Source organism: Dama dama, chromosome 5, assembly GCF_033118175.1.
Source record: "Dama dama isolate Ldn47 chromosome 5, ASM3311817v1, whole genome shotgun sequence".
Lineage (NCBI taxonomy): Eukaryota > Metazoa > Chordata > Mammalia > Artiodactyla > Cervidae > Dama > Dama dama.
This window is the reverse complement of record NC_083685.1, coordinates 96,886,324-96,911,422: the sequence shown is the minus strand read 5'-3', so window position 1 is coordinate 96,911,422 and position 25,099 is coordinate 96,886,324. Positions and strand designations below refer to the sequence as shown.

The window sequence follows — 25,099 nt, the reverse complement described above, 5'->3', positions numbered from 1 at the left end:
TGCATTTATTTTGAAAAAATAAGAAAGGTTGAATGGAAAGAAGCTTAATTTTTAACTCAAGATACTTGAAAAAGAATAACAAAATAGGTCTTCACTGCTGGTTTGGTGGTAAAGAATCTTTCTGCCAATGCCCGGCAAGGTCCCACATGCTGCAGAGCAACTAAGCCTGGGCACCACAGTTATGGAGTCTGTGCTCTAAAGTCTGGGAACCACAACTACTACTGAAGCCTGTGTGTGACCTAGAGCCCATGCTCCACAACAAGAGAAACCACTGCAATGAGAAGCCTGCATGTCGCAACTAGAGAAAAAGCCTGCACAGCAACCAAGGCCCAGCACAGCGAAAAATAAATAATTTTAAAAAGAACTTTAAAAAAAGAATGACACAATAAATTCCCCAAATAGAAAGAGCTTTTTTTTTTTTTTTTGGTGGGGGCAGGGGAGAAACTTGTTTGTTTTTTTAAAGCAAAACTTAATGCACTAGAAAATAAAAATGTAGATATCTTCAATAAAAGAAAATCTGATACTTGAAAAAGGTAGAAAACAAACAAATATGAAGAAGAATAAAGGAAACACAGATAAATAGTTTTATTTTTTAGCTTTTTTGGTTGTAGTATAATTGCTTTACAATATTGTGTTAGTTAGTGCTGTACAATGAAGTGAATCAGCTATATATCCCACGTGCTGCACCACAGGGCATATCGGATCTTAGTTCCCCAACCAGGGATCAAACCTGTACTCCCTGCATTGAAGTGCAGTCTTAACCACTGGACCACGAGGGAAATACTATTAGACTATATTACAAAGCCATATTCATAAAGACAGTATGGTAATGATACAGAAAAAATAGACCAATGGCATGGAATAGGGATCTAATGTATAGCATGGTGACCACAGTTAACAATACCATACTGTATATTTGAAATTTGCTAAAAGAGTAAATCTTAAGTTTCCTAATCACACACATGCAAAAAATTGGTAGCCGTGTGAAGTGATGGATGTGTTAGTTTGTGGGAATCATTTTCCAGTGTAGATGCATATTAAATCACCCTGTTGTACACCTTTAAAAAGTTGCATTGTACAACTTAAATATATACAATTTTTATTTGTCAGTCATACTTCAATAAAGCTGGAAAAAAACTTCTAAAGCATATCACACAGAAAAAAAAATCCGCAGTGACTACGTGTCCACACATGTAGTGTGGATGCAGAGATGCCTAAAATCAGCATTAAATGAAAAAACTAAAAATCAGAATGCTGGCTAGAACCCAGGAACACTGATAAAAATCAATAGTCTACACACACAGTAGCACTACATACATTTCAAGAATCCATACATTTTCAAGGACATGTCAACCCCATTCAAGTGGTTGCTTAAGGAAGGGAGGCGACTAGGACGGGACCAGGATAAGAGGAGGCATCACTGAGAGAAGGACCTTGAGTAGACCAGAGCTGAGAGCTGAGAGTGGGAGGAGCCCACACTTCACCTCTAGTCCATCTCTAGGAAAAATGTTCATGCACATCTCAGCCTCCACCCTGCTACGGTCCTTAAAGGGGAGAGATAAGAAACAGGGGCTTCTTATCAGGGCTTCCCTGATAGTTCAGTTGGTAAAGAATCTGCCTGCAATGAAGGAGACCTTGATTTGATTCCTGGGTTGGGAAGATCCACTGGAGAAGGGATAGGCTACCCACTCCAGTATTCTCGGGTTTCCCTTGTGGCTCAGCTGGTAAAGAATCCACCTGCAATGCAGGAGACCTGGGTTTGATCCCTGGTTTGGGAAGATCCCTTGGGGAAGGGAAAGGCTACCCACTCCAGTATTCTGGGCTGGAGAATTCCATGGACTGTATAGTCCATGGGATTGCAAAGAGTCAGACATGACTGAGCAACTTTCACTTTCACTTTCAAGAAACAGAACCCAGAAAAAGAGGGGAATCATCACCTGGACTTCGTTGATCCAGAGCGAGAAATAAGAATAAAATGATTAGAAAGGAGGAGGTCAATTTAAAAAATTGCAGACATTATGTATCTCCCATTTTGATGCAATGGGGGCTAAACAGCATCACCTGGGAAAGAGTTTTCTAAGAGAACCTTGAACATGAATCTAATTAAGCTTCTAGTGCTAGCTACTCATTTACAGGAAATTCAGTGGGGAGAGGAGCAAGCACACAGGTATGCATTTTGTCAAATCCAGTAAGGGGTGGACTTTACAGAGCCAATTTCTGGTTTCTTCAACAAATAAAAGACAAAGGATACAAAGAAGGAGGGGGAATTGTCATGTATTTAAAAGAGCATTAAGAGGCATTCCAGTATGTGCGATGTGGGGATGTTAGATCCTGATTTGAACACACCAATTGTACAAACACATTATGGGGGAAATAAAAACAAAAATAAACAAATGGAGCCTAATTAAACTTAAAAGCTTTTGCACAGCAAAGGAAATCATAAAAAAAAGACAACACACAAAATGGAAGAAAATAGTTGCAAAGGAAGTGACCAACAAAGGGTTAACCTGCAAAATATACAAACAGCTCATGCAGCTCTATGTCAACAAAAAACCAAAAAACCCAAACAAAAGATTGGTGGAAGATCTAAATAGGCATTTCTCCAAAGAAAACATACAGATGCCCAAAAGCACATGAAAAAATGCTTACTGTCACTAATTATTAGAGATATGCAAATCACAACTACAATGAGGTACCACTTCACACTGATCAGAATGGCCAACATCAAAAATCTACAAACAGTAAATCCTAGAAAGAGTGTGGTGAAAAGAGAACCCTCCTATACAGTTGCTAGGAATGTAAATTTGTGCAGCCACTATGAAGAAAAATATGGAGGTTCCTTAAAAAAGTAAAACTAGAGTTAGCATATAATTCAGCAATTTCACTTCTGGGCATATATCTAAATAAAAATATAATTCAAAAAGATATATGCACTTCAGTATTCATTGTAGATCTATTTACAATAACCAGAACATGAAAGCAACCTAAATACCCATCAATGGATGGATGGATAAAGATGTGGTATATACATACATGAAGAAAGAAATGGCAACCCACTCCAGTATTCTTGCCTGGAAAATTCCATGGACAGAGGAACCTGGTGGGCTACGGTCCATGGGGTCGCAAAGAGTTGGCCCCAACTGAGCATATCAGCACATATACATACAATGGAATATCACTCAGCCATGAAAAAGAACAAAATAATGCCATTTGCAGCAACATGGATGGACCTAAAGATTGTCATACTAAGTGAAGTAAGTCAGACAGAGAAAGGCAAATATATGACGTTGTTTATACGTTGAATCTAAAAGAAAAAAATGGCACAAATGAACTTAATTACAAAGCAGAAATAGAGTCATAGTGAAAGTTGAAAGTGAAAGTCGCTCAGTCATGTCTGACTCTTTGCAGCCCCATGGACTATGCAGTCCATGGAATTCTCCAGGCCTTTCCCTTCTCCAAGGGATCTTCCCAACCCAGGGATCAAACCCAGGTCTCCCGTATTGCAGGTGGATTCTTTAACAAGGGAAGCCATAGATATAGAAAATAAACTTATATTTATTTTCTAAACTTTAATTTCTATAATGTAGAAATTTTCTAAAATTATGGTATAAGGCGTGAAGGGGGTGAGGGATAAACTGGCAGATTGGGATTGACATATATACACTACTGTATGTATACATGGCAGGCAGATTCTTTACCATCTGAGCTACCAGGGAAGCCCAGGAAAAGAACAAAAACAAAAAAACATCAATGTGTGAATGTGTGTAGTCTTTCATTCAGACCTGACTCTTTGCAACCCTTTGGGCTATAACCTTCCAGGCTCTGAGTTCTATCCCTGGGTTAGGAAAATCCTCTGGAGAAGGGAATGGCTATCCTCTCCAATATTATTCTTTTTTTTTTTCCACTTCAGTATTCTTGTCTGGAGAATGCCATGAACAGAGTAGCCTGGTGCACTATAGTCCACGGGGTCACAAAGAGTCAGATACAACTAAGCATGCATGAACTGAATCAACTATATGCCAATAAAAATTAATTTAAAATAAATTAAAATAAAAATAGAATTTTTTTGGAAAAAAGACATACTGGGAATACCAGGTAATTTTGAATACTACCTGGTTAAGGCATTATTGTCAGTTATTTTTGGTATAATAGGATGTGTTTTGGTTAAGTTAAAAATAGAATAGTGACTTCCCTGACCTTTCAGTGGTTGACTCCGCTCTCCCAGCACAGGTGACAAGTGTTCAATCCCTTTCAAGGAACTAAGATCCCGCATGCCACAGGGCACAGCTGAAACACCAGAAGATTCTCTATTTTAGATATCCATGCTGAAATATTTACAGGTGAAATCACATGTCTGAGATGTGCTCTGAAACAGTTCAGTGGGGTCGGGGGGCACGTTGGGATGGGTGTAGAAGAAACAAAACCTGTCATATGTTGATGATTGTTGAAGGGAGCGACGGTACTTGGGTGTTCATCGTATTATTCTCTCTTTTTTTTTGTGTGTTTTATTCATTACAGTTGAAACAGAAAATGCAGGTCTGCAGATATGATTTAATAGAAATACAGGACATCGTAGATTTTTTTACAAGTGAAATATGGGGAAATGATATTTTACTTCTCCAGAAAATATGGACAGATTTGACTTCACTAAAATTGGAAACAAGCAGTAGACTTGGATGAAATAATTGCAATGTTTATAACAAGTAATTAATATTCAGAGTATAAAGAACTCCTACAATAACAAGAAGGAAAAAAAAGCCCAACAGAGAGGCAGGATATTGCAGTAAACACTTGTCATCAGTTTTAGGGAATCCCTCATTCTGTATTTACTTGAGGGCATGAGAAGCCCAAGGGGGACCATATCTGCCCCCTCGCCTCCGTGATGTAGTAGGGATGGGCTTGTATGTTAGGTATTGCCCACTGGACCCTTTCCCCCAGAGAACAGAGTCTGGAATGCAAGATGCAAATTTATGGGAGTAGTTAGAGCAGAAGAGGGACTTCCCTGGCAGTCCAGTGGTTAAGACTTTGCCTTCCAATGCAGGGGGTGCAGGTTCGATCCTTGGTAGGGGAGCTAAGATCGCACATTCCTACTGGCCAAAAACCAAAACATAAAACAGAAGCAATATTGTAACAAATTCAGTAAAGACTTTAGAAAATCGGGTCCAGGTCAAAGAAAGTATCTTTAAAAAATGAAAGAAAGTAAGTAAAAAAAAAAATTCCAGGTTGCAAGATAATATGTACAATATAATCCCATCTATGTATAATAAAGTGAAAAGTGAGTTAGTTGCTCAGTCATGTCTGACTCTTTGAGATCCCATGGACTGTAGCCTGTCAGGCTCCTCTGTCCGTGGAATTCTCCAGGCAAAAATACTGGAGTGGGTTGCCATTCCATTCTCCAGGGCTCTTCCCCACCCAAGGATTGAACCCCGGATCTCCTTCATTGCAGAGAGATTCTTAAAAATTCCTCCAGTTGCTCTATATTTTCTTAAATCACTCCGGTGATTGTTGCTTTTCTCCATATTTTCATCTTCTCCCTCTCCATGGATGCTCCCCACATTCAAAGGCTTTTTCATCAAAAATTCCCCATCCGACCTCCTGTTCCCTCTGCAGTCGTTGTCTTATCTTCCTTTTTATGGCCTCAGGCTAACCTTGCTTTTTGGAGTAAAGGCTGTGGCCTGGATTTGAGGGAGGCAGACTTGCAGGGGCATTGCAGGACTGAGGAGTCATAGACTTGTCAGAAGCATTAAAAGAGATTGTAAGGCACTGGAGGCTGGAAAACTCAAGAATATTTGGGTTACTGTGTTACGTGTGTGTTTATGTGTCTGTGTGTAGGTTTGTATGTTTGTGTAAATGTGTGTATGTAGGTGTATATATGTGTCTGTGTGTAAGCGTGCATGTCTCTTTGTGTATGTGTGTCTGTATGTGTGTATATGTGTGCACACACACACGTGCATACGGGGAAGGGGAGTCAGAAGAGAGGAAAACAAGCTCTAGTTAGCCTTTCTTGCCACCCCCCGCCCTATTGTGTCCCCTGAGAGGACTTTCCCTCTGGAAAGAGCCTTCTCCAGGGGATCTTCCTGACCCAGGGATTGAACCCCGAGCCCTACCCCACTAGCCACGGGGCGGACGGCCCCAGCTCTGTTCCATGCTGTGCAAAGGTGCTGTGATGTTTCCTGGCAGCAGGGAAACCAACCAACTCAAGTGGTTCTCCAATTAAAAATAAAACTCCATTGCGTCACAGGGGTCAGAACTAAGATTCCGCATGCCTCGAGGTGCAGTCAGAAAAAGATTTTCAACTGTACAAGAATGTTTCAATTTCTCTACTTGTTAACGACTTCTTACTAACTGAGTTTCAGTGAAAGATCTATATGATATATCTTCCTTGAGACTTGTTGAGATTTGCCTCCAGCCTGTTACTCAGCCAATTTAGTATAGATTCCAGGTGTTGAGTAGACTGTGTAATCTTTAATTCTTTGGACTTTATGTATGTTATTAAATTGAGTTTTTAAATTGGGTTTTCCAGAGTTTCCATGTCTTTGCTATAATTGCAAGAAGCATGTTGAAATCTTCCACTGCAATGGTGGATTTGTCAGTTTCTCTTTGTATTCTAGTAAGTGTTTCCTTTATATTTGTTGAGGTTATTTCATTGAGTACATAAAATCGTACAGTTGTTATATCTTTCATGAATCTTTGATCATTTTATAACAAGCCTCTCTAACTCTGAAATGCCTTTTCTGTGGGTCCAGGACCACTAGCCAATACATCCTTTTGAGAGATTGGAGGTAGCCTTGGGAGCAACAGCCAAGCCTAGAAATGATGTCCAAGGTGGAACGGGAACACACGACAGAGAGAATGTGGTCACGATGCAGGAAACATGGCTTGGAGGGTGGACTTGACATGCTGGATGAGGTAGAAGGATGCGGGGCTTCCTGTGGTTGACTGTTTCTTGCATCCTGGCATGTTTGATGCTGGTTTATAGGAGGGGACCCATTTTATACTCCTACTGGGTATCAACAGCCACTTTGCATTATGTGTCAGACTGGGGCAGCGGGACCTGGACAAACCAAGCTAACAAGGAAAAGATGACCAGGGAGCGTGGCTACTCCCTGTATTAGTCAGAACTCCCTTTTTGAAAGTGACAGAAACCAAAAGGAGAGTTTATTGACTCATAAAACCAAACCTTGTGAAGGACAGGGGTAGAGCTGATCTTGAGGCTCCTGGAAGGACCCCAAATGCTGTCAGGACACTCTTTTTCTGCATGCTGGCATCTTTCTGACAGACCCACTTCTCCATGAGGCCATAACCGCAGCCGCTGGCCATTCTGTTTTAGCATCCTCAAATCTCCGGAAGGGATTTCCAATCCAAACATGGCCACAGAAGTCAGCTTTTTAAATGCTTTGCTTGAAGATCACATAAAAGGAATAAAGAAAATGGAAAATTCCGTTTTTAACAAAATGAGAAAATAGACCGATTCACAGACACCAAAATTCCAGCTGTGATAAGGCAGAGACGGTGATTAGGAGAAAGGGAAGGTAGGAACAGGCAAGAGGATGGAGGGGCGCTGCATTTTTCTGAGAGTCTAAACAAAAATATGCTTTCAGAAGGTGAGAGGACCATTCTTTTTTTGTTTTTTGTTTTTTTTGATTTGATGTGGACCATTCTTACAGTCTTTATTGAATTTGTTACAGTGTTGTGTCTGTTTTATGTTTTGGCTTTTCCGCTGCAAGGCATGTTGGATCCCAACTCCCTGACCAGGGATCAAACCTGCCCCGGCCTGCGTTGGAAGGTAAGTCCCAATCACTGGACCTTCAGGGAAGTCTTGAGATGACAGTTCTAGTGTATTCTTGTGATAGAGCAGGAAGCAGTAACTAGAGGGAGTGAGGTTGGAGCCGTTATTCTGTTCACTGTTCTGTGAAGCAGCAGAGTTGGGTCTCCACATAGACTCCCACAGTGAAGTCTTGTTTAGAGGAAGCAGTCAGACAGAGGCCTTGGGCTGCGATGCTGGACAGGACACTGCAAATATTAACCTAGGAAAACCCAACTCATTCAATGACGAGTCCAAAAAGATAACTAGCACAGCATCAAGCAGATATACTGAAGGGGGCGAAATGTGAGAAATAGGTGTAAAATGCACAAACAGGTGAAGGGTATTCACCAGGGAATTAAAAAAAAAAAAAAAAAAAAAAAGCATTAAGCAATCATTCTGATGAAGAAAGATGAGAAGGCAGAAATGCAATTGCTCAGAAAAGAAATCACAGGACAACAGCAGCATGTGGAATGAGGGCTGACTGGATTACAGGAAACAATGAAAGAAAAACACCACAAACAGAAATGAAACAGGAAGTTTGGGGAACACACATTTGAGTATATGATTCAAGAAAGTGTTTCTGAGATACAGGAGACTTGACTCTATCCAGTGAAAGAGAAAAGCTAAATGCCAGGAAAAACTGATCAAGTTATTGAATTTTAAAAAATACAGAATTTTTTGAGCAGCCAGGAAAAAAGGTCAAGTCACTTATAAGGGGATAAAAAACAGGCTACACTTGGATGTCTGCAGACCCAGATCAAATGCCAGAAGAGATGGCACAAAATATTCAGGGAAAGAAAATATGAGTCAGGAGTTTTATAAAAAGGCCACTTTTTCTCTCCTCCACCTCCCACTCTTCCTGGCAACCATTGATCTTTTTACTGTCTCAATAGTTTTTCTTTCCCCTAAACTTCACAGAGTTGGAAACACATAGCATGTAGCCTTTATAGACTAGCTGCTGCTGCTTCTTTTTTGGCTGGGCTGAGAGGCTTGTGGGATCTTAGTTCCATGACCAAGGATTGAACCTGTGCCCCCTGCCTTGGAATTGCAGAGTCCTAACCAGTGGACCACCAAGGAATTCTGGAGATTGGCTTATTTCACTTAGTAATATGCATTTAAATTTCCTGTGTGGCTTGATAGATCATTTCTTTTTAGCACTGAATAATATTACATTGCAGGGAAGTGCCACAGTTCACTTATTCATGGTTGCTTCCAATTTTTGGCAATTATGAATAAAACTACTGTAGACATTTCTTTACAGGGTTTTGTGTGTGTGTGTGTGTGTGTGTGTGTGTGTGTGTGTACTTACGTTTTCACTTTGTTTAGGTAAACACCCAGGGGAGAGATTGCTGGATTGTAAGGTAAGCCTACGTATGGTTTTGTAAGAAACTGCCCAATTACCCCCAAAGAAGCTGTGCTGTTATGCATTCTCACCAGAGGTGATAACTGTTCCTGTTGCTCCACCTTTTTGCCAATATTCATTGCCAGTGTTTTGGATTTTAGCCATCTAATAAGTGTGACGTGATACCCATTCTTGTTTTAATGTAGAATTCCTTAGTGAAAAATAATGTGGAGCGTCTTTCCAGACACTTCTTTGCCATCCATGTGTCTTCTTTGGTGAGATGGCTATTCAGATCTTTTTCTAATTTTTGAATTGTTTTCTTTCTTTCTTTTTAAATATTTATTTGGCCACACTGGGTCTTAGTTGAGGCATGGGGGATCTAGTTCCCTGACCAGGGATCGAATCTCCCTCTGCACTGGGAGCACAATCTTAACCATTGGACCACAAAGAAAATTCCTGTTCATTTTCTTTTCTTTTTTCAAAAAAATATATTATTTATTTGGCTTAATCAGCTGTTAGTTAGTCTTAGCTTTGTGGGTTCTTGGCTGTGTCGTGTGGAATTTTTTGTTTTGGTGTATGACTTCCCTAATTGTGGTTCGTGGGTTTAGTTGCTCCATGGCATACGGGATCTTAGTTCCCCAACCAGGTGTCCAACCCACATCCCCTGCATTGCAAAGTGAATTCTTAACCACTAGACCACCAGGGAAATCCCTGTTTATTTTTTTATTGTTGATTTTAAGAGTTCTTTGTAAATTTTGGATACAAGTCCTTTATCAGATATATATTTTGCAAATACTTTTTTCCCAGACTGTGGCTTGTCTTTTTATTCTCTAAATCATAGGCAGTTTTGAAGATGTACAATCTTAGGAATGTTATTCTCATGAGCTCTTGAAGAAATTACTAGAGGATGAACTGGAGTCAACCAAAGGATAACTGAGTAAACCTTAGTGAGAGGAGGGGAGTGAATGTTAAATATAATTAACATAGAACTAAGACTAAAACAAAAGGTTGGTGATAGAGTTGAGAGAGGGAAGGAGGGAAGATGAGACTATAAGCTAATTTATTCATTGTTCACAAAAAATAAATTTGAAAAGCTGCATCATTTTCTAAAAATTATTCATCAAAAATATCCCAGAAGAGAGGAAATTTAAACACATTTCTAATAAAGGAGAGTTTTCCAAGAGCCAACAGCTTTCCCTAAAAGATCAGACTCAGACGGTTTTGCAAAAAATTCTAACAAACCTTTAGAGATTATTTGAATACTGTTCCAGGGCACAGAAGAAGAAGGGAAAAAAAAATCTCCAAATTATTTTAACTAAGGTGATACATCATTAATTCCAAAGCTTTATAAGAATTTACCTATTTAACTATTATTTACCTATTTTACTTATAAATATTGATACAAAATAACTACTGATAAATGATATATTAGCAAATAGAATCCAGAAACACATTAAAAGAACTGGGACCCAATATCTATATATATAATAGATAAACAACAAGGACCTACTGTATAGCACAGGGAACTATATTCTTTATCTTGTAGTAATATGTAATGGAAAAGAACCTGAAAAAGAATATATATATACACACAAACATATTGCAGTATACCTGAAACCAACACAACATTGTAAATTAGCTATACTTCAATTTAAAAAATTGTTTGGAAAAAAGAATTGGGATCATTATGACCAAATAGACTTTATTTAGGAAATCCAATGACAGTTCAGTATTATCACCCTTCTGCTCATGCTTCATTTCCATACAATAATAACAGTATCACACTTCTACCCAACATGGGACAACTGTTTTTCATTCCAGTAAAGATGCCCAAAGAAGAGGAGACAGAAAGTCTTAGAATTCCCCTTATCCATCATTGGGTGCTAATTTCTGTCCTAGCTCTGTCACAAACACATTTGGATATTATGTGATCTGGAAAATAATATTTAAAGTTAACCACCACCACCACTCTTTATATGAAATGGGAGGAGGAGGGAGGAGGGGAAAAGGAAATACTTGGTTAATGTATTGAAATTTGTAACAAGCAAGGAAGAAGAAATACATATCTGCTACAGTCCTTATTTCTGTTGTGGGTACAGAGCTGTAATTCATTTTTATTAAAAATTTTTTTGGCTACATCAGGCAGCATGCGGGATCTACGTTCCCTGAATAGGAATTGAGCCCATGCCCCCGGCACTGAAAGCATGGCATCTCAACCACTGGACCACCATGAAAGTCTCCTGTAGTTAATTTTTATAATGTCCTTCTTCCATTTACCCATCCCCTGTTCCCTCTGCCCTCTGCAAGCACTCTAGCAGGCAGACAGGGCTCCTTTCTCTGGTGGGAAACACAAACCTTCATTCCTGAAGAGTCTGAGTCCCTGGTTTTTCTGCCTTTATTAGATTGTTGTAGTCTTCTAGTAAGTTTTACTACAAGGTATGGATGGACCAAGGGCTGCCCACAAATCCCTCAAATTCTAGATATATTCTTCCCTGCACCATTGTGTAGCAGCAATCCCATTCTACCTTGAAACCATGATCCATCATTCTGTAAGGCTTTCTGAAAGTCTGGGCATGGATGGTGGTGCTGGCAGAAGCACTGCAGGCAGTGAAGGCAAATCTATATGCTGAATAACGACTTGATATATATGTTGCCCCCTGCATGATGTCTAACACCATTAACATGCTAAAGGGCTACTAGGTGGGTGACTGGCTGGTTTCCAACCTGCCCACAGCCCCAGCATGAGGTCCAGGTTTTGTATTCTTTCCTCTGCATGATACCAGGGACACTGTTGCTGAAGCTGAATATACAATATTTTGGCCACCTGATGTGAAGAGTCGATTCACTGGAAAAGACCCTGATGCTGGGAAAGAAGACTGAAGGCAACAGGAGAAGGGGGCGGCAGATGATTGAGATGGTTAGATAGCATCACCAACTCTGAACGCGAATTTGAGCAAACTCCAGGAGACAGTGGAGGACTTGCTGGAGTCCAGGGGGTTGTAAAGAGTCAGACAGGACTTAGTGACTGAACAGCAAACAACCACCTCCACCAGATTTCAATCAATCAACCAAATTGTTAGAGCGGCTCTCAGCTCCTTTGATTAACTCAGTGAAGCCAGAATCTCTCAAAAGTACATTCGTAACAATAAAATACCTGGGATAACAGGTGTCACACAGACCTGTCTCTTTAATTCTACAGCTCAAAATGGGCAATGGTTAAAGTCTCATGTGTGTCACTGACGGCAGCCTGGCCATGTCATGACCTTGGGAGCTTGTGCTTGATCAGATCAGGGACAGCTTCCTAGTCAAATCTTCATTGGCTGTGGGTCACCCCAGGGTGCCTCAAGGCGGTCAAAGGCAGGCCTCCACAGTGGGAGGAGAGCCCTGGACAGGTGGGAAAGGCAGGCGGGCATCTCTCAGGGGGAGTCAGGAGGACTCCTGTGGACTGCAGAGTTCTCCTGTCTCACTCTGGACATTTACGACCAAAGACATTAGGACTGGCCTCCCTGAGCCTAAGAGACCAAAGATCAATATTACAGCAGTTGTTGAAAGTCAGTTTCTTTTCCTTTTTTTGGTGGGGGGTAAAGAGGAACTAAAAAGCCTCTTGATGAAAGTGAAAAAGGAGAGTGAAAAAGTTGGCTTAAAGCTCAACATTCAGAAAACTAAGATCATGGCATCCGGTCCCATCACTTCATGGGAAATAGATGGGGAAACAGTGGAAACAGTGGCAGACTTTATTCTTTTGGGCTCCAAAATCACTGCAGATGGTGATTGTAGCCATGAAATTAAAAGACGCTTACTCCTTGGAAGGAAAGTTATGACCAACCTAGACAGCATATTAAAAAGCGAGACATTACTTTGCCAACAAAGGTCTGTCTAGTCAAGGCTATGGTTTTTCAAGTGGTCATATATGGATGTGAGAGTTGGACTGTGAAGAAAGCTGAGCACTGAAAAATTGATGCTTTTGAACTGTGGTGTTGGAGAATACTCTTGAGAGTTCCTTGGACTGCAAGGAGATCCAACCAGTTCATCCTAGAGGAGATCAGTCCTGGGTGTTCATTGGAGGGACTGATGCTGAAGCTGAAGCTCCAATACTTTGACCACCTCATGCGAAGAGTTGACTCATTTGAAAAGACCCTGATGCTGGGAGGGATTGGGGGCAGGAGGTGAAGGAGACGACAGAGGATGAGATGGTTGGATGTCATCACCGACTCAATGGACATGAGTTTGAGTAAACTCCGGGAGTTGGTGACGGAGAGGGAGGCCCGGCGTGCTGCAATTCATGGGGTTGCAAAGAGTCGAACATGACTGAGCGACTGAACTGAACTGAACTGAAAGCCACAGAAAGGACTATGTTCAGAGGCCATTCCTTACTTGTGTACAAATACAGAAACAGTCCTCAAAAGCAGCCTTTGCTTGTCCAGAAAGCAAATCTTCAAGTTGGCCATCAGAGACTAGGTGCACAAACTTTGTATTATACTTTTACTATGTTATGCGCTGTGTCGTGTCCCCCGTATATGCATACATAAGTCCTAACCTCCAGAACCTCAGAATGTGAATGTATTGAGAGACAGAAACTTAAAATAGATAATTAAGTTAAAGAGAGGTAATTAGGGTGGGTGCTAATCCACATGACTTCCTTGTTGCTCAGTCGCTCAGTTGTATCCAATTCTTTGCGACCCCATGGACTACAACGCTCCAGGCTTCCCAATCCTTCACCATCTCCCGGAATTTGCTCAAACTCGTATCCATTGAGTCGGTAATGCCATCCACATGACTGAGAAAGGGAAATTTAGACACAGACACACATAGTGAAGATGACATGAAGACAGAGGAGGAGACGGCGGTCTACAAGCCAGGGAAAGAAGCGCTCAGAAGGAGTCAACCCTGTCCATTCCTTGATCTCCAACTTTCTTTTTTTAAAATTTATTTATGTGGCTGAGCAGGTCTTAGTTGCAGCAGCATGTGGGATCTTCTATCTCTGTTGTGGCATGAGGGATCTTTAACTGTGGCAAGTGAATCTTAGTTGCAGCATGTGGGGTCGGCTTCTCTGACCAGGGATCAAACCCCGGGGCCCCCTGCCTCTCTGTTGGGAGCACAGAGCCTTAGTCACCGGACCACCAGGGAAGTTCCAAGAAAATGAATTTCTGTTGTTTAAACCCTCCAGTCTGCAGTACTTTGTCACAGCAGTGCTAGCAAACAAAGGCAGCTTCCTTCCTGAATGGATGCTTGTAAAATTCAGAGTCATCTCTGAAAACCCATCATGCTACCAAAGAACCAAATCCACCAAAAAAAATCTCTCTCCAAAGCATTTAGGATTATTAAGGAATAAAACCCTACAAGGGAGGAAGGCACTCAGCAAGATTTGTACTAATGAATTCCTGTTTTGGAATCCCAGTTGATTGATGGCAGTTCCTCATTTGCATGAAGCTGGCGTGGGCAGAGAAGGCCGATGTGAAAGGATAGCACTGTCTTTTTTTCTTTTTCTTTAGGCCACGCTGTATGACGTGTGGGATCTTAGTTCCCCAACCAGGAATTGAACCTGCTCCACCTGCTCTGGGAGCGTGGAGTCTTGACCACTGGACCACCAGGCAAGTCCCAAGATAGCACTGCTCTGAACACAGACACACGCTGGGAACGCTGTCAATAGGTTAGCTCCCTGTGCCCTTTTAGGCACATGCCCCCACCCTATCCCCTCTATGGTTTCTAGGCCATGCAGCAGAGGAAAAGCCTTCTTTCCTCCAATCTAAACCCTCATCGTCATAGCGACTGGCATTCCATCATCCATAAAGCGGAGAAGGGGATTTGCTATCAAACAAGCCGGCCTTGCATTTTTAGCAGTTTGTTTTGCTGTGGAGAAATTTCTGGAGTGACAGGAGCAAAAGTTCAACAGGCAGCTTTGAACTTCAGTTTGTATTTTGTCGTCCTTCTCAGTCAGCTCCTTCTCTCTCTCCTGCGGTTGGCGGCTTTATCGCAGGGGGAAGACATTCTGCCCTCCCACCCACTCCCGAAGCAGGGCTGTGCTTTCTGCTTTTAGGGAGAAAAAGAGAACAACTCACAAACTAAAATACAAAATTAGTTATTCGCAATTCAATTCAACATATAAATAACATGTTTTGATCTAACAACTCCAGTTCGACAACAACAGTCCAACTGGTATTCTTTGTCTTGGATACTGTTCAGAAACATAATAAAGATATTCTAACCTCCCCTAACAAGAGGACGGTGCTCCAACCACAAGGCTTGTGGTTCAAGGGAGAGGCTCAGTCCTCAAACAAACGCCTAACTGTGTTTTTATTGCAAACATTCACGAACCTAAAAAAAGAAAAAGAGGGTCATGTTCCCACGAGGGAAATAATAACTTAGGTTTGTTTTAGGAACAAGTAAACTCTTTTGTTATCAGCCCTTTCTGGGTTTGGGCTTCCCAGATAGCACTAGTAGTAAAGAACCCGCCTGCCAATACAGGAGACGTAAAAGACATGGGTTTGACCCCTGGGTTGGGGAGGTCCCCTGGAGGAGGGCATGGCAACCCACTCCAGTATGCTTGTCCGGAGACTCCCATGGACAGAGGAGCCTGGTGGGCTACGGTCCATGGGATTGTACAGAGTCGGACCCGACTGAAGTGACTTAGCATGCAGAGATGCACTAGGGAGGGCCTAACTGTGTTTTTTTTTTTAAGGTCATTTCCTCAAGTAAAGAAGACTTTTGATCTTGCTTTTTTTGACAACAGTAAGGACATTATGCTGAGTGAAATAAGACAAAGATAAATATCGCATAATCTCACTCACATGTGGAATCTTAGGGGAAAAAAAAACCTCCCCAAACAGAAACTGAAATCATAGATCCAGAGAACAGGCTGGTGGTTGCCAGAGGTGGGGTATATATGCAGGAGTGAGTGAAATGTCCCCAGATCCTCTCAGCAGCCTCTCTGCACCAAGGCCTACGGAGAGGAGTGGTCTTGGCAAAACCTGGGGACAGATCCTGCGTTCCCTCCCCTGGCAGGCCACTGGGCTCCTGACTTAAACAGCTGAGGTGAGGATGCAGGGCTTCTAGCAGAGCACCGTCTTTGCAAGGTCACTTGCTGACGAAGGATTTGTTAGCAAGTTTTACCTGTCAGCTAGGGCAAGCAGAACAAGCTTCTGTTCCTCTAATCAGATACTGTGTTTCATCATGAACAGTTAATTAAAGGGACTTCCTTGGAGGTTCAGTGGCTGTCTTTGCCTTTCAACGCAGGGGGTGTTGGTTCTATCCCTGGTTGGGAAGCTAAGATTCCTCATGGCTCATGGCCAAAAAACCAAAGCATAAAAAAGAAATCATATTGTGACAAATTCAATAAACACTTTAAAAATGGTCCACATTAAAACAAAACCAAAAAGTTAATTAGAAGAAAAGCTATTGCCTAGACGGGCCACAGGCAGCCAGGTGGCCCTGAACCGGGGCTGGAGGGAGGGGGCTGCACTGGGAGTGTCAGTGGACAGACCCCAGAGGCCTGTGTGGTGTGAAAGGGGTGGGGAGCAACCTGGGAGATGAATCCAAGATGGAATCAGGAAGTGTGGAACTCACCCACCGCCAACTGCTGACCAGTTTAAGCCCCAGATGGCGGTTTACACTCAGAACCAGCCCAGAAGGAGGCCCAGGACTGAGCCTGAGTCTAGCCTGAGCCTCGAGAGGATGGAGAGTGCTCTCCGGATAGGGGTGGGGGAACAGAGGGTCCCTAGCAGAGGCAGAGGGTGGTAGATCAGGGAGTGGGCCATGGGTCCCCACCTCCACCCACCCCTCACCCTCACCCCGAGGCCTGGCAGATGAAGGGCAGATGCCCTTCATCACGCTTCCTGGACAGAGCTGGTGACAAGGGCAGCCCTGCCTCTGCCTCCAGCACAGACGTTGGGAAACTGCGGGAGACTTCAACGTGGGCGAAGGCCACTGGGTCCTGCTGGCCTCCCAGCACACTGGCCTCCTCAGTCTCTGCTCCCAGGTGCTCTCAGGCAGATTTGCATTTTGCAAAACCACATGGAACTTCCCTGTCAGAAACTGCCAAGGGGGATGCTAAAAGGATGGTGGGTAAAGATATGCTTATGAACATGAGCTTGGACAAACTCCAGGAGACAGTGAGGGACAGGGAAGCCTGATGTGCTGCAGTCCATGGGGTCTCAAGTTCGGAGACAACTTGGCAACCGAAAAACAACAACAAAGATATGCTTACATCTTACCCTCAAGAGAACAGCTCAAGGGTTCGCTGAGGTCAGTTGTCAAGCTGGCAGGCTGCTGAGTCATCCGCAGGGTGATGCTGGCAGAGGCACCTTGGCCTTGGAGGTGTTTGTTGATCCTGCTTGGCAGGAGTGGCCCATCTTTCTCCCACAAAAGCCAAGAGGTTCTCACTCCTTCCTGGAGAACGAAGACAGGGGGAGAGTGGAGTTGCTCTGTGTAGGTCCCTCCACTTTCCTAATTTGACTAAGAGACAGCAGGGAAGAAAAGATCTGATAGAAGCTGCCCAGTAATTAAGTACTTTTGTGAAAAGTGTGGACTGAAAAGGTGCGCAAGGTGAGAGCTGCGAATTAAGTTTTCGATGGTGCGCTCTTCTCTTCCCGTCTTTGGATCGAAGTGCCCTCACACCTCGAAGATGGATTTTCCTGCTATCATCTAAATAAATAGAGCTGTAACACTGAGCTGTAACAGTGATTTATTTAAGAGCTATAACATGGTCTGTCCTCCGAGAGCTGTGACCCGCCAAGGGGCTTTAATGTCCGTCACTCCAAATCTTTGTTGTGACGAGACAAAGAACCGAGGAGCATACACTCGCCTGACATTTCCTAAGGCCCACTTGACTTCATATTCCAGGATATCTTGCTCTAGCCAGGACATGGAAACAACCTACATGTCCATCAGCTGAAGAATGGATAAAGAAGATGTGGTACATATACAATGGGCTACTTCTTTGCCATGAAAAGGAATGAAACCGTGTTATTTGCAGAGACATGGATGGCTGTCATACAGAGAAACTCACTTTCATCCTGCAGATATCATGTTAATTCCAACATGATGTCTGGTTTTCATGGTACCAAACATTCCCACAACAAGGCTCAGACATCTCCTTATCCAGGTTCAAAAGTTCAACGCAGCCAGGTTCCTAATGATAAAGTGGGCTGGTTTGTTGAGTGGCGTGACTATAATCTTGTGTAATACACTGCAGTTTCTGTCCTGGCTGGACCTCAGTGGGCAGATCCTCAGATCAGTGAAAGCAACTTCTCTCCCAAGTTTAATGAAAAGGATGGGCAGGTTGAGAGAAAGAGCCAGAATGGCCTGTATGAGGTTGAAAATGGAAGACCTAGAAATCCTGCAGGACGGACTGGACTGGTTGGCCGGGGGCTTTTGGGGCGATGGGGCCCCAATCATGCTGCAGATCCCATCATAACCAGGTGGAAAAGGGATAGAAGTGGAAATAAAATCACCCATCCCATTTCTGGGAAAAACATCTCACAGTCTGTTGCAATAAAAAGGAAAGACTGTGGAGAATGGGCAATCCCAGGGGGGATGGTGGATCCAGGAGAGAAGATTAGTGCCACACTGAAAAGAGAATTTGGTGAGGAAGCGCTCAACTCCTTACAGAAATCCAGTGCTGAGAAGAAAGAATTGCAGGAAAAGTTGCACCAGCTCTTCAGCCAGGAACATCTAGTGATATATAAAGGTTATGTTGATGATCCTCAAAACACTGATAATGCATGGATGGAGACAGAAGCTGTGAATTACCATGATGAAACAGGTGAAATAATGGATAACCTTACCTTAGAAGCTGGAGATGATGCTGGAAAGGTGAAATGGATGGACATCAGTGATAAACGCAAGCTTTATGCTAGTTATGCTCAGTTCATCAAGCTTGTGGCGGAGAAACGAGATGCACACTGGAGTGAGGACGCTGAGACTGGCTGCCCTGGGTAACAGCTCACAGTCTCCATATAAGCCAAAAGCCAGGAACGGAGCATGTACAGAAAAGAAGACAGTATCAGAACTCATATATAAAAAGGGCAGGGCAGGGCACTTGGAAATTACTTTATTCATTAAATGACAGGCAGTTAGGTTTTGCATCAAAATAAAATTAGCAGGTGTGGTGAAACAACACAGAATTTTCTGCTCTTCTGTCAAAAGTGCTGTAAACAATCATTTTGTATGTATTCTACTTAAGCATGGCTTAACCCAAATTGAAACAACTGATGCTCTTTGAAGAATCAGAATTTGAACAAAGATAAATTTAGATAAATTTCTGTTCAGCCATAAAAAAAAAAAAAGTTTTATTTGGGGGCAAATTGAGGACTGCAGCCCAGGAGACAGCATCTCAGATAGCTCTGAGAAAGAGGTAGTGGGGCAAGGTCAATATATATGATTTGGGGTGAAAGGGGGAGTTCAATGCAATCAGGCACTTGCTTTACATAAGATTTCCTGCTAGTCATGAGGAACTGATGCCACCGTGAAGGGACTTCCTGCTTTTCTAGATATGAGGAGATGCAAGGATTGGGATCATGAAATCAGTTCCTGAAAATACCTAACTACCTAAATACCCATTCCACCCGTTTCCCTGGAGCACAGAGTGCCTCACTCTCCACCCTGGACTCCCTTCAGGGGGTGCTGAAGGTCGACAGCTACAGCAGCACAGGGTTCAGTCTACAGAGGCAGACAAAAAATGCCCTTGGCAAGCACGTTTGTAGTTGACAAAAGTAGAACTCAAGAACCCCTCCCCACTCCAGCTCTTGTAAACCTGTGTGTGTGTGCGTGCTCAGTCATAAAATCGTGTCCAACTCTGCAACCCCATGGACTGTAGCTCACCAGATTCCTCTGTCCATGGGATTCTCCAGGCAATAATACTGGAGTGTGTTGCCATTTCCTCACTCAGGGGATCTTCCCAACCCAGAGACTGAAGCTTCATCTTCTATGTCTCCTGTATTGGCAGGCAGATTCTTTACCACTGAGCCACCTGGGAAGGCCTTTCTTATAAACCTGGGGCTTATAAACTCAGTCATCCTGGTTTCTGAACTTGAGTTAAGTGGATCTGGTCATTACACAGAAACTATCATCTTCTCATGCCCCTGTGACACCTTCAGGGTCTTTACAAACCTTTACTGACTCTAACTCAGAGTAACCAGAAAGTGTATAGGATTGGAACTAAGTGAATGAAAGTTAATAAAAGAGAAATGATCAGAGGAAGAAGTTGCCACATTTCCCCCAGGAATTGATTTGTGGGAAATTTTTAGCTATTTATCATTTTTAGAATGATCCCTTTTGCTGTTTCATGTTCGCTTCAGCTATGTGGAGAGCGGTAAGATGTTAAAAGAATATTAAGGCGCCAGGTCCCTGGCAGAGTCTCCCTCCTCGAAGACACGTGCATCACACAGGTATGACCACGAGGTGGCGCTACTATCCTGGATGTTGGGAATATAATAGCAAAAGGAAAGAAAAACCTAGCCACTTAAGTGGTGAAGAGTAAACCAAAATACGAAGTGACTTTGAAAGCCTGTTGCAGTATTTTTTTTTTTTTTTTTAAATAAGGCTGACCGCATTTATTTATTTATTTTTGGCTGTGCTGGGTCTTCGTTGCTGTGTGAGTTTTTCTCTAGTTGCGGCTTGCGGGGGCTACTCTCTAGCTGTGGTGCTCCGGCTTCTTATTGGGGTGGCTTCTCTTGTTGCAAAGCCCGGGCTCTAGGATGCAAGGGCTTCTTCAGTAGTTGAGGTTCCCCAGCTCTTAGAGCACAGGCTCAGTAGCGTGGTGCACGGGGCTTAGTTGCATGTAGTATCCTCTCTGACCAGGTATTGAACCCATGTCTCCTGCATTGGCAGGTGGATTCTTTACCACTAAGCCACCTGGGAAGCCCTTCATCTCTTCCATAGATCTCTTAAATTTATTATTATGACTTGCATTTTTAAGGCCAGGTTCTCAAATTTCACTAGTTAGCATTCTAAGAGAAAAAGTCAACTTGCAGGCAGAAATACAGAAAGAGTTTAATAAGATTTTATCTAATAATAACATATATACTGAGATATTCTTTTGTGTATCTTGTTTGTAGATTATTTCTTCACTTTCTATGGTACTTGTAAACGTAGTAGAAATACGATATAAATATTCTGAGCCCTGGTATGTCTGAAAGTTCTTTTTTTTTTTTTTAAGTTTTTAAAAATTGTATTTATTTAATTTATTTATTTGGCTGTGCTGGGTCTTAGTTACTACGTGCGGGATCTAGTTCCCTGACCAGGGATTCAACCCAGGCCCTCAGCATTGAGAGCATGGAGTCTTAACCACCAGGGAAGTCCTTGAAAACTCTCTCTTCTTTTTTCCCCCTATTTTTTCATGCCGATGATCATTTGCACTGACAAATCTAGGTTGAAAAAAATTTCCCTTGCAAATTTGAAGGCATTGTCCTGTCTCCTGATGCTGAGTGTAGCAACTGGAAAGCAGAATCTGTTCCAGTTCTTGTTTCTTTGGGTGATTTTTTTTTTCCTGCCTCCAGTAGCTTTTAGAATCTTTATTTCTGGTATTCTGAAATTTCACAGTTATGTCCCATGGTCATTCTTTAATGAAAAGCTGGGCAATTAGTAGGTTATTTAAATTTGGAGCCTCATGCTTTTAATTCTAAGTAACAATCTTGTATTATTTCTTTGATAACTTTCTCCCTTTTACTTCCTTCTGTATTTTCTAGAACTATTAATTGAGTGTTGGGGATCAATTGATCTTTTATATTATTCGTGGAGATTTAAGAAGGCTGGTGAAAAAAGAGGGGGGTGTTTTCTTTTCCTCTGAGGTTTGAAACCAATTGAGAACCAAGACACAGTAGACAGATTAATGATGTCAAGTTGCTAGCTTTCTTGCTGATACACAGTTAAGGTGGACTTGGCTTCAAACCTTAAATCAAGTGAAAGTGAAAGTCTCTCAGCCATGTCCAACTCTTTGCGAGACCATGCACTATACAGTCCATGGAATTCTCCAGGCCAGAATACTGGAGTGGGTAAGCCTTTCCCTTCTCCAGTGGCTCTTCCCGACCCAGGAATCAAACTGGGGTCACCTGCATTGCAGGCAGATTCTTTATCAGCTGAGTTACAGGGAAGCCCCTTAAATCAAAAGGACTTGTTAATATTTCATCCAAGAATTAGACAGGCATGTTTACCTAGTCACAGGCAGAGCTGGGCAAAGCACGTTTTCTCTGCAGGGGTGGGCTCAGTGTCACCTCGCAGAACACAGATTACTGGCTGAGCAGAGAGAACCAAGGAGAGCCCCACAGGCAAACTTCTTCTCCTGGGGAGGTGTGGTGGGGATGTCTGGAGAAAGGCCTGGAGACTTCCCTAGCAGGAAGTATACATGGAAACATGAGGTCAGGGGGTAAAAAATGCCCTCAATTTAGCTGTTTTCTCATTAAAAAACAAAACAAAACATTGTCCCTTTTTTGGAACTATTTCCTAATTTTTATCTTCCAGCACTTCTATTAATTGTTTTGGCTTTACTAACAACAAAAAATATTTTTAATTTTCAAGAGACCTTTCTTGTTTTCTGAACAGTTATCTAGAATATACGAGATATGCCTCCAATCAGCAAAGTGAATACAGGAAACCCAATAGAAAAAGGGATATAGGATGTGGAAAAACCGTCTATACAAGAAGAAATCTGAGCAAATAGAAAATAGATGGAGAAATGTTCAAACCCTCTATTAACCAGAAATGTAACATAGAAGAGCAGTGAAATGTCATCAGGGTGGTGAGAAGCTGAATAGTAACAAATGTTGAGAAGGATGAAGCAAAAGAGGAAGCCCTCATATACTGGTGATGGGAGTGTCAATGGGCATGGCCATTCTGGAAGATGTATAGCCTGGCTGGACTCAGGTGAAATTAAGCTTGAGAATCCTTTGTGACGTGACACTTTCACTCCCGGATATGGTTCACAGGGAAATTCTCACCAAGCTCCACATGGGAACTTGATGAAGCATTAATAGCAGAGATAAAACAGTAAGACCATTAATATCACAGGAGGGGCAAGGATGGAGGATGCAGTGAGTGGACGAGGAGCACGAGGCAAGTGGGAAATGAAAGGGAATAAAAACTGTACTGAAAAAAGAGTATTGTGAATAGGATCTCATTGATCCAAAAAAAAAAAAAAAAATGTGTGTGTGTGCATTAAATTAAGTGTGAGAATATTCTGTGACTTGGCAATTTCAGTCTTGGATATAGTCCTGAGAGATAGTCTCACCTAGGTCCTCATGGGGACATGATGTATCCATTGCGGTAGTTGGGTGTTCCTCATTTGGGGACTGGGTAAATATACAATGATGGATATGCACCATTGAATATTGTGCAGAGGTTCATAGCAACAAACCAGATGTACAAATAGCAACATGGGTAGATCTTAAACATTTATTCTTGGGTGAAAAAGTCAGGAACAAATGAGATGTATAAACACTTCACTTATCTATCTAAAAAATAGGCACACAAACTATGCCACATATTTGATAAGGGTGCATACTTAAGAATATATTTTATTTCAGTTACCTATTGATGCATAACAGTCTAACCCAAAGCTTCAGTGGCTTAAAACAAACAACTACAATTGACCCTTGAACACAATGGGTTTGAACTGCACAGTTTCACTTTATAAGCAGATTTTTTTTACCACAAAAAATGTGTTACATCATCTGCAGACGCTGATCAGGGGATACAAAGGGTACTATAAAGTCATACTCGAGTTTTCAACTGCAGGGAGAGGGTCGGTGCCCCTAATCCGTGCACCATTCAAGGGTCAATTGTATTTATTTCTCAAGATTCCCTGGGTCAGGAGCAGCCTAGGCCAGGTAGACCATGTGGTCTTGGCTAGGGTCATACACTTGGATGCATTCAGCTGTTGGCTAGACTGGAAGCTCCCAGAAGGCTTTGTTCACACGTGGGGGGCCTCGGTTCTCCTCTGTATTCTCTCTCCATATGGTGTCAGGGAACTGGATCCCACATGCTGCAACTGAAGAGCCCTCATGCCATAATGAAGGCCCAGTGCAGCCAATTAACTGATGTGTATGTATGTGTGTGTGTATATATATATATATATATAAAATCAGGAATGAAAACTGGGTTTTCTCTCCCAAGATGTTGTTAGTGCAAGTGTAGATGGTGAAAGTGAAAGTCGCTCAGTTGTATCCAACTCTTTGCAACCCCATACAGTCCATGGAATTCTCCAGGCCAGAATACTGGAGTGGTAGCCTGTTCCTTCTCCAGGCACCCTTCCCAACCCAGGGACCGAACCCAGGTCTCCCGCACTGCAGGCGGATTCTTTACCAGCTGAGCTATGATTTCTCAGTTCGTGAAGCCCCTTCTTCCTCACAGGACTGTGAAGACCCCCACTCTGATGGGATGGCATTTTCCCTCGATCCATTTTGCCTCCCACTGTTCCCCCTCCCTGCCCCCACCGTCCCCTGCTACACAGTCAAGTCACTTAATCTCCTCCTGGTTGTTTTCTCCTCTGTGAAGTGGGAACAGCAGAAGTGAAGTCATCTGTTGTGACATGTCGTGAGAGTTACCAGAGAGCATGTCTGTGGGTCATTTAGCACTGTGCCTGTATGTGGGGCCCAAGGCTTCTGGAGCCAGGGCCACGAGAGGGCCTGCGCAGTCGTTCAGTCCTGTCTGACTCTTTGTGACCCCGTGGACTGCAGCCCGCCAGGCTCCTCTGTCCATGGGAATTCTCAGGCAAGAAAACTGGGGTGGATTGCCCTTTCCTCCTCCAGGGGATCTTCCCGACCTGGGGATCATACTCCAGTCTCCTGCACCGCAGGCAGATTCTTTACCACTGAGCCACCAGGGAAGCCCAGCCAGGGCCACAGAAGGGGCTTATTTACAAGGTTGAACCTCTCCTATCCACTGCTTTCTGGATGCTCTTCCCTCCTCTCTGCCCTCCCTGAATTTCCAGTCTCTGAGGAGCTTTACTCCCATGGAGA

The 25,099-nt window shown here is 42.7% G+C and overlaps 1 protein-coding gene across 1 annotated transcript; it reads left to right on the top strand.

Annotated features, from left to right (window-relative positions):
* Positions 1-18,149: 18,149 nt before the first annotated feature.
* Positions 18,150-19,085, top strand: LOC133055961 (ADP-ribose pyrophosphatase, mitochondrial-like). The gene is given in 1 exon segment (XM_061141043.1): positions 18,150-19,085. A coding segment is annotated over 1 exon segment (900 nt). The 5' UTR covers positions 18,150-18,185.
* Positions 19,086-25,099: the final 6,014 nt, after the last annotated feature.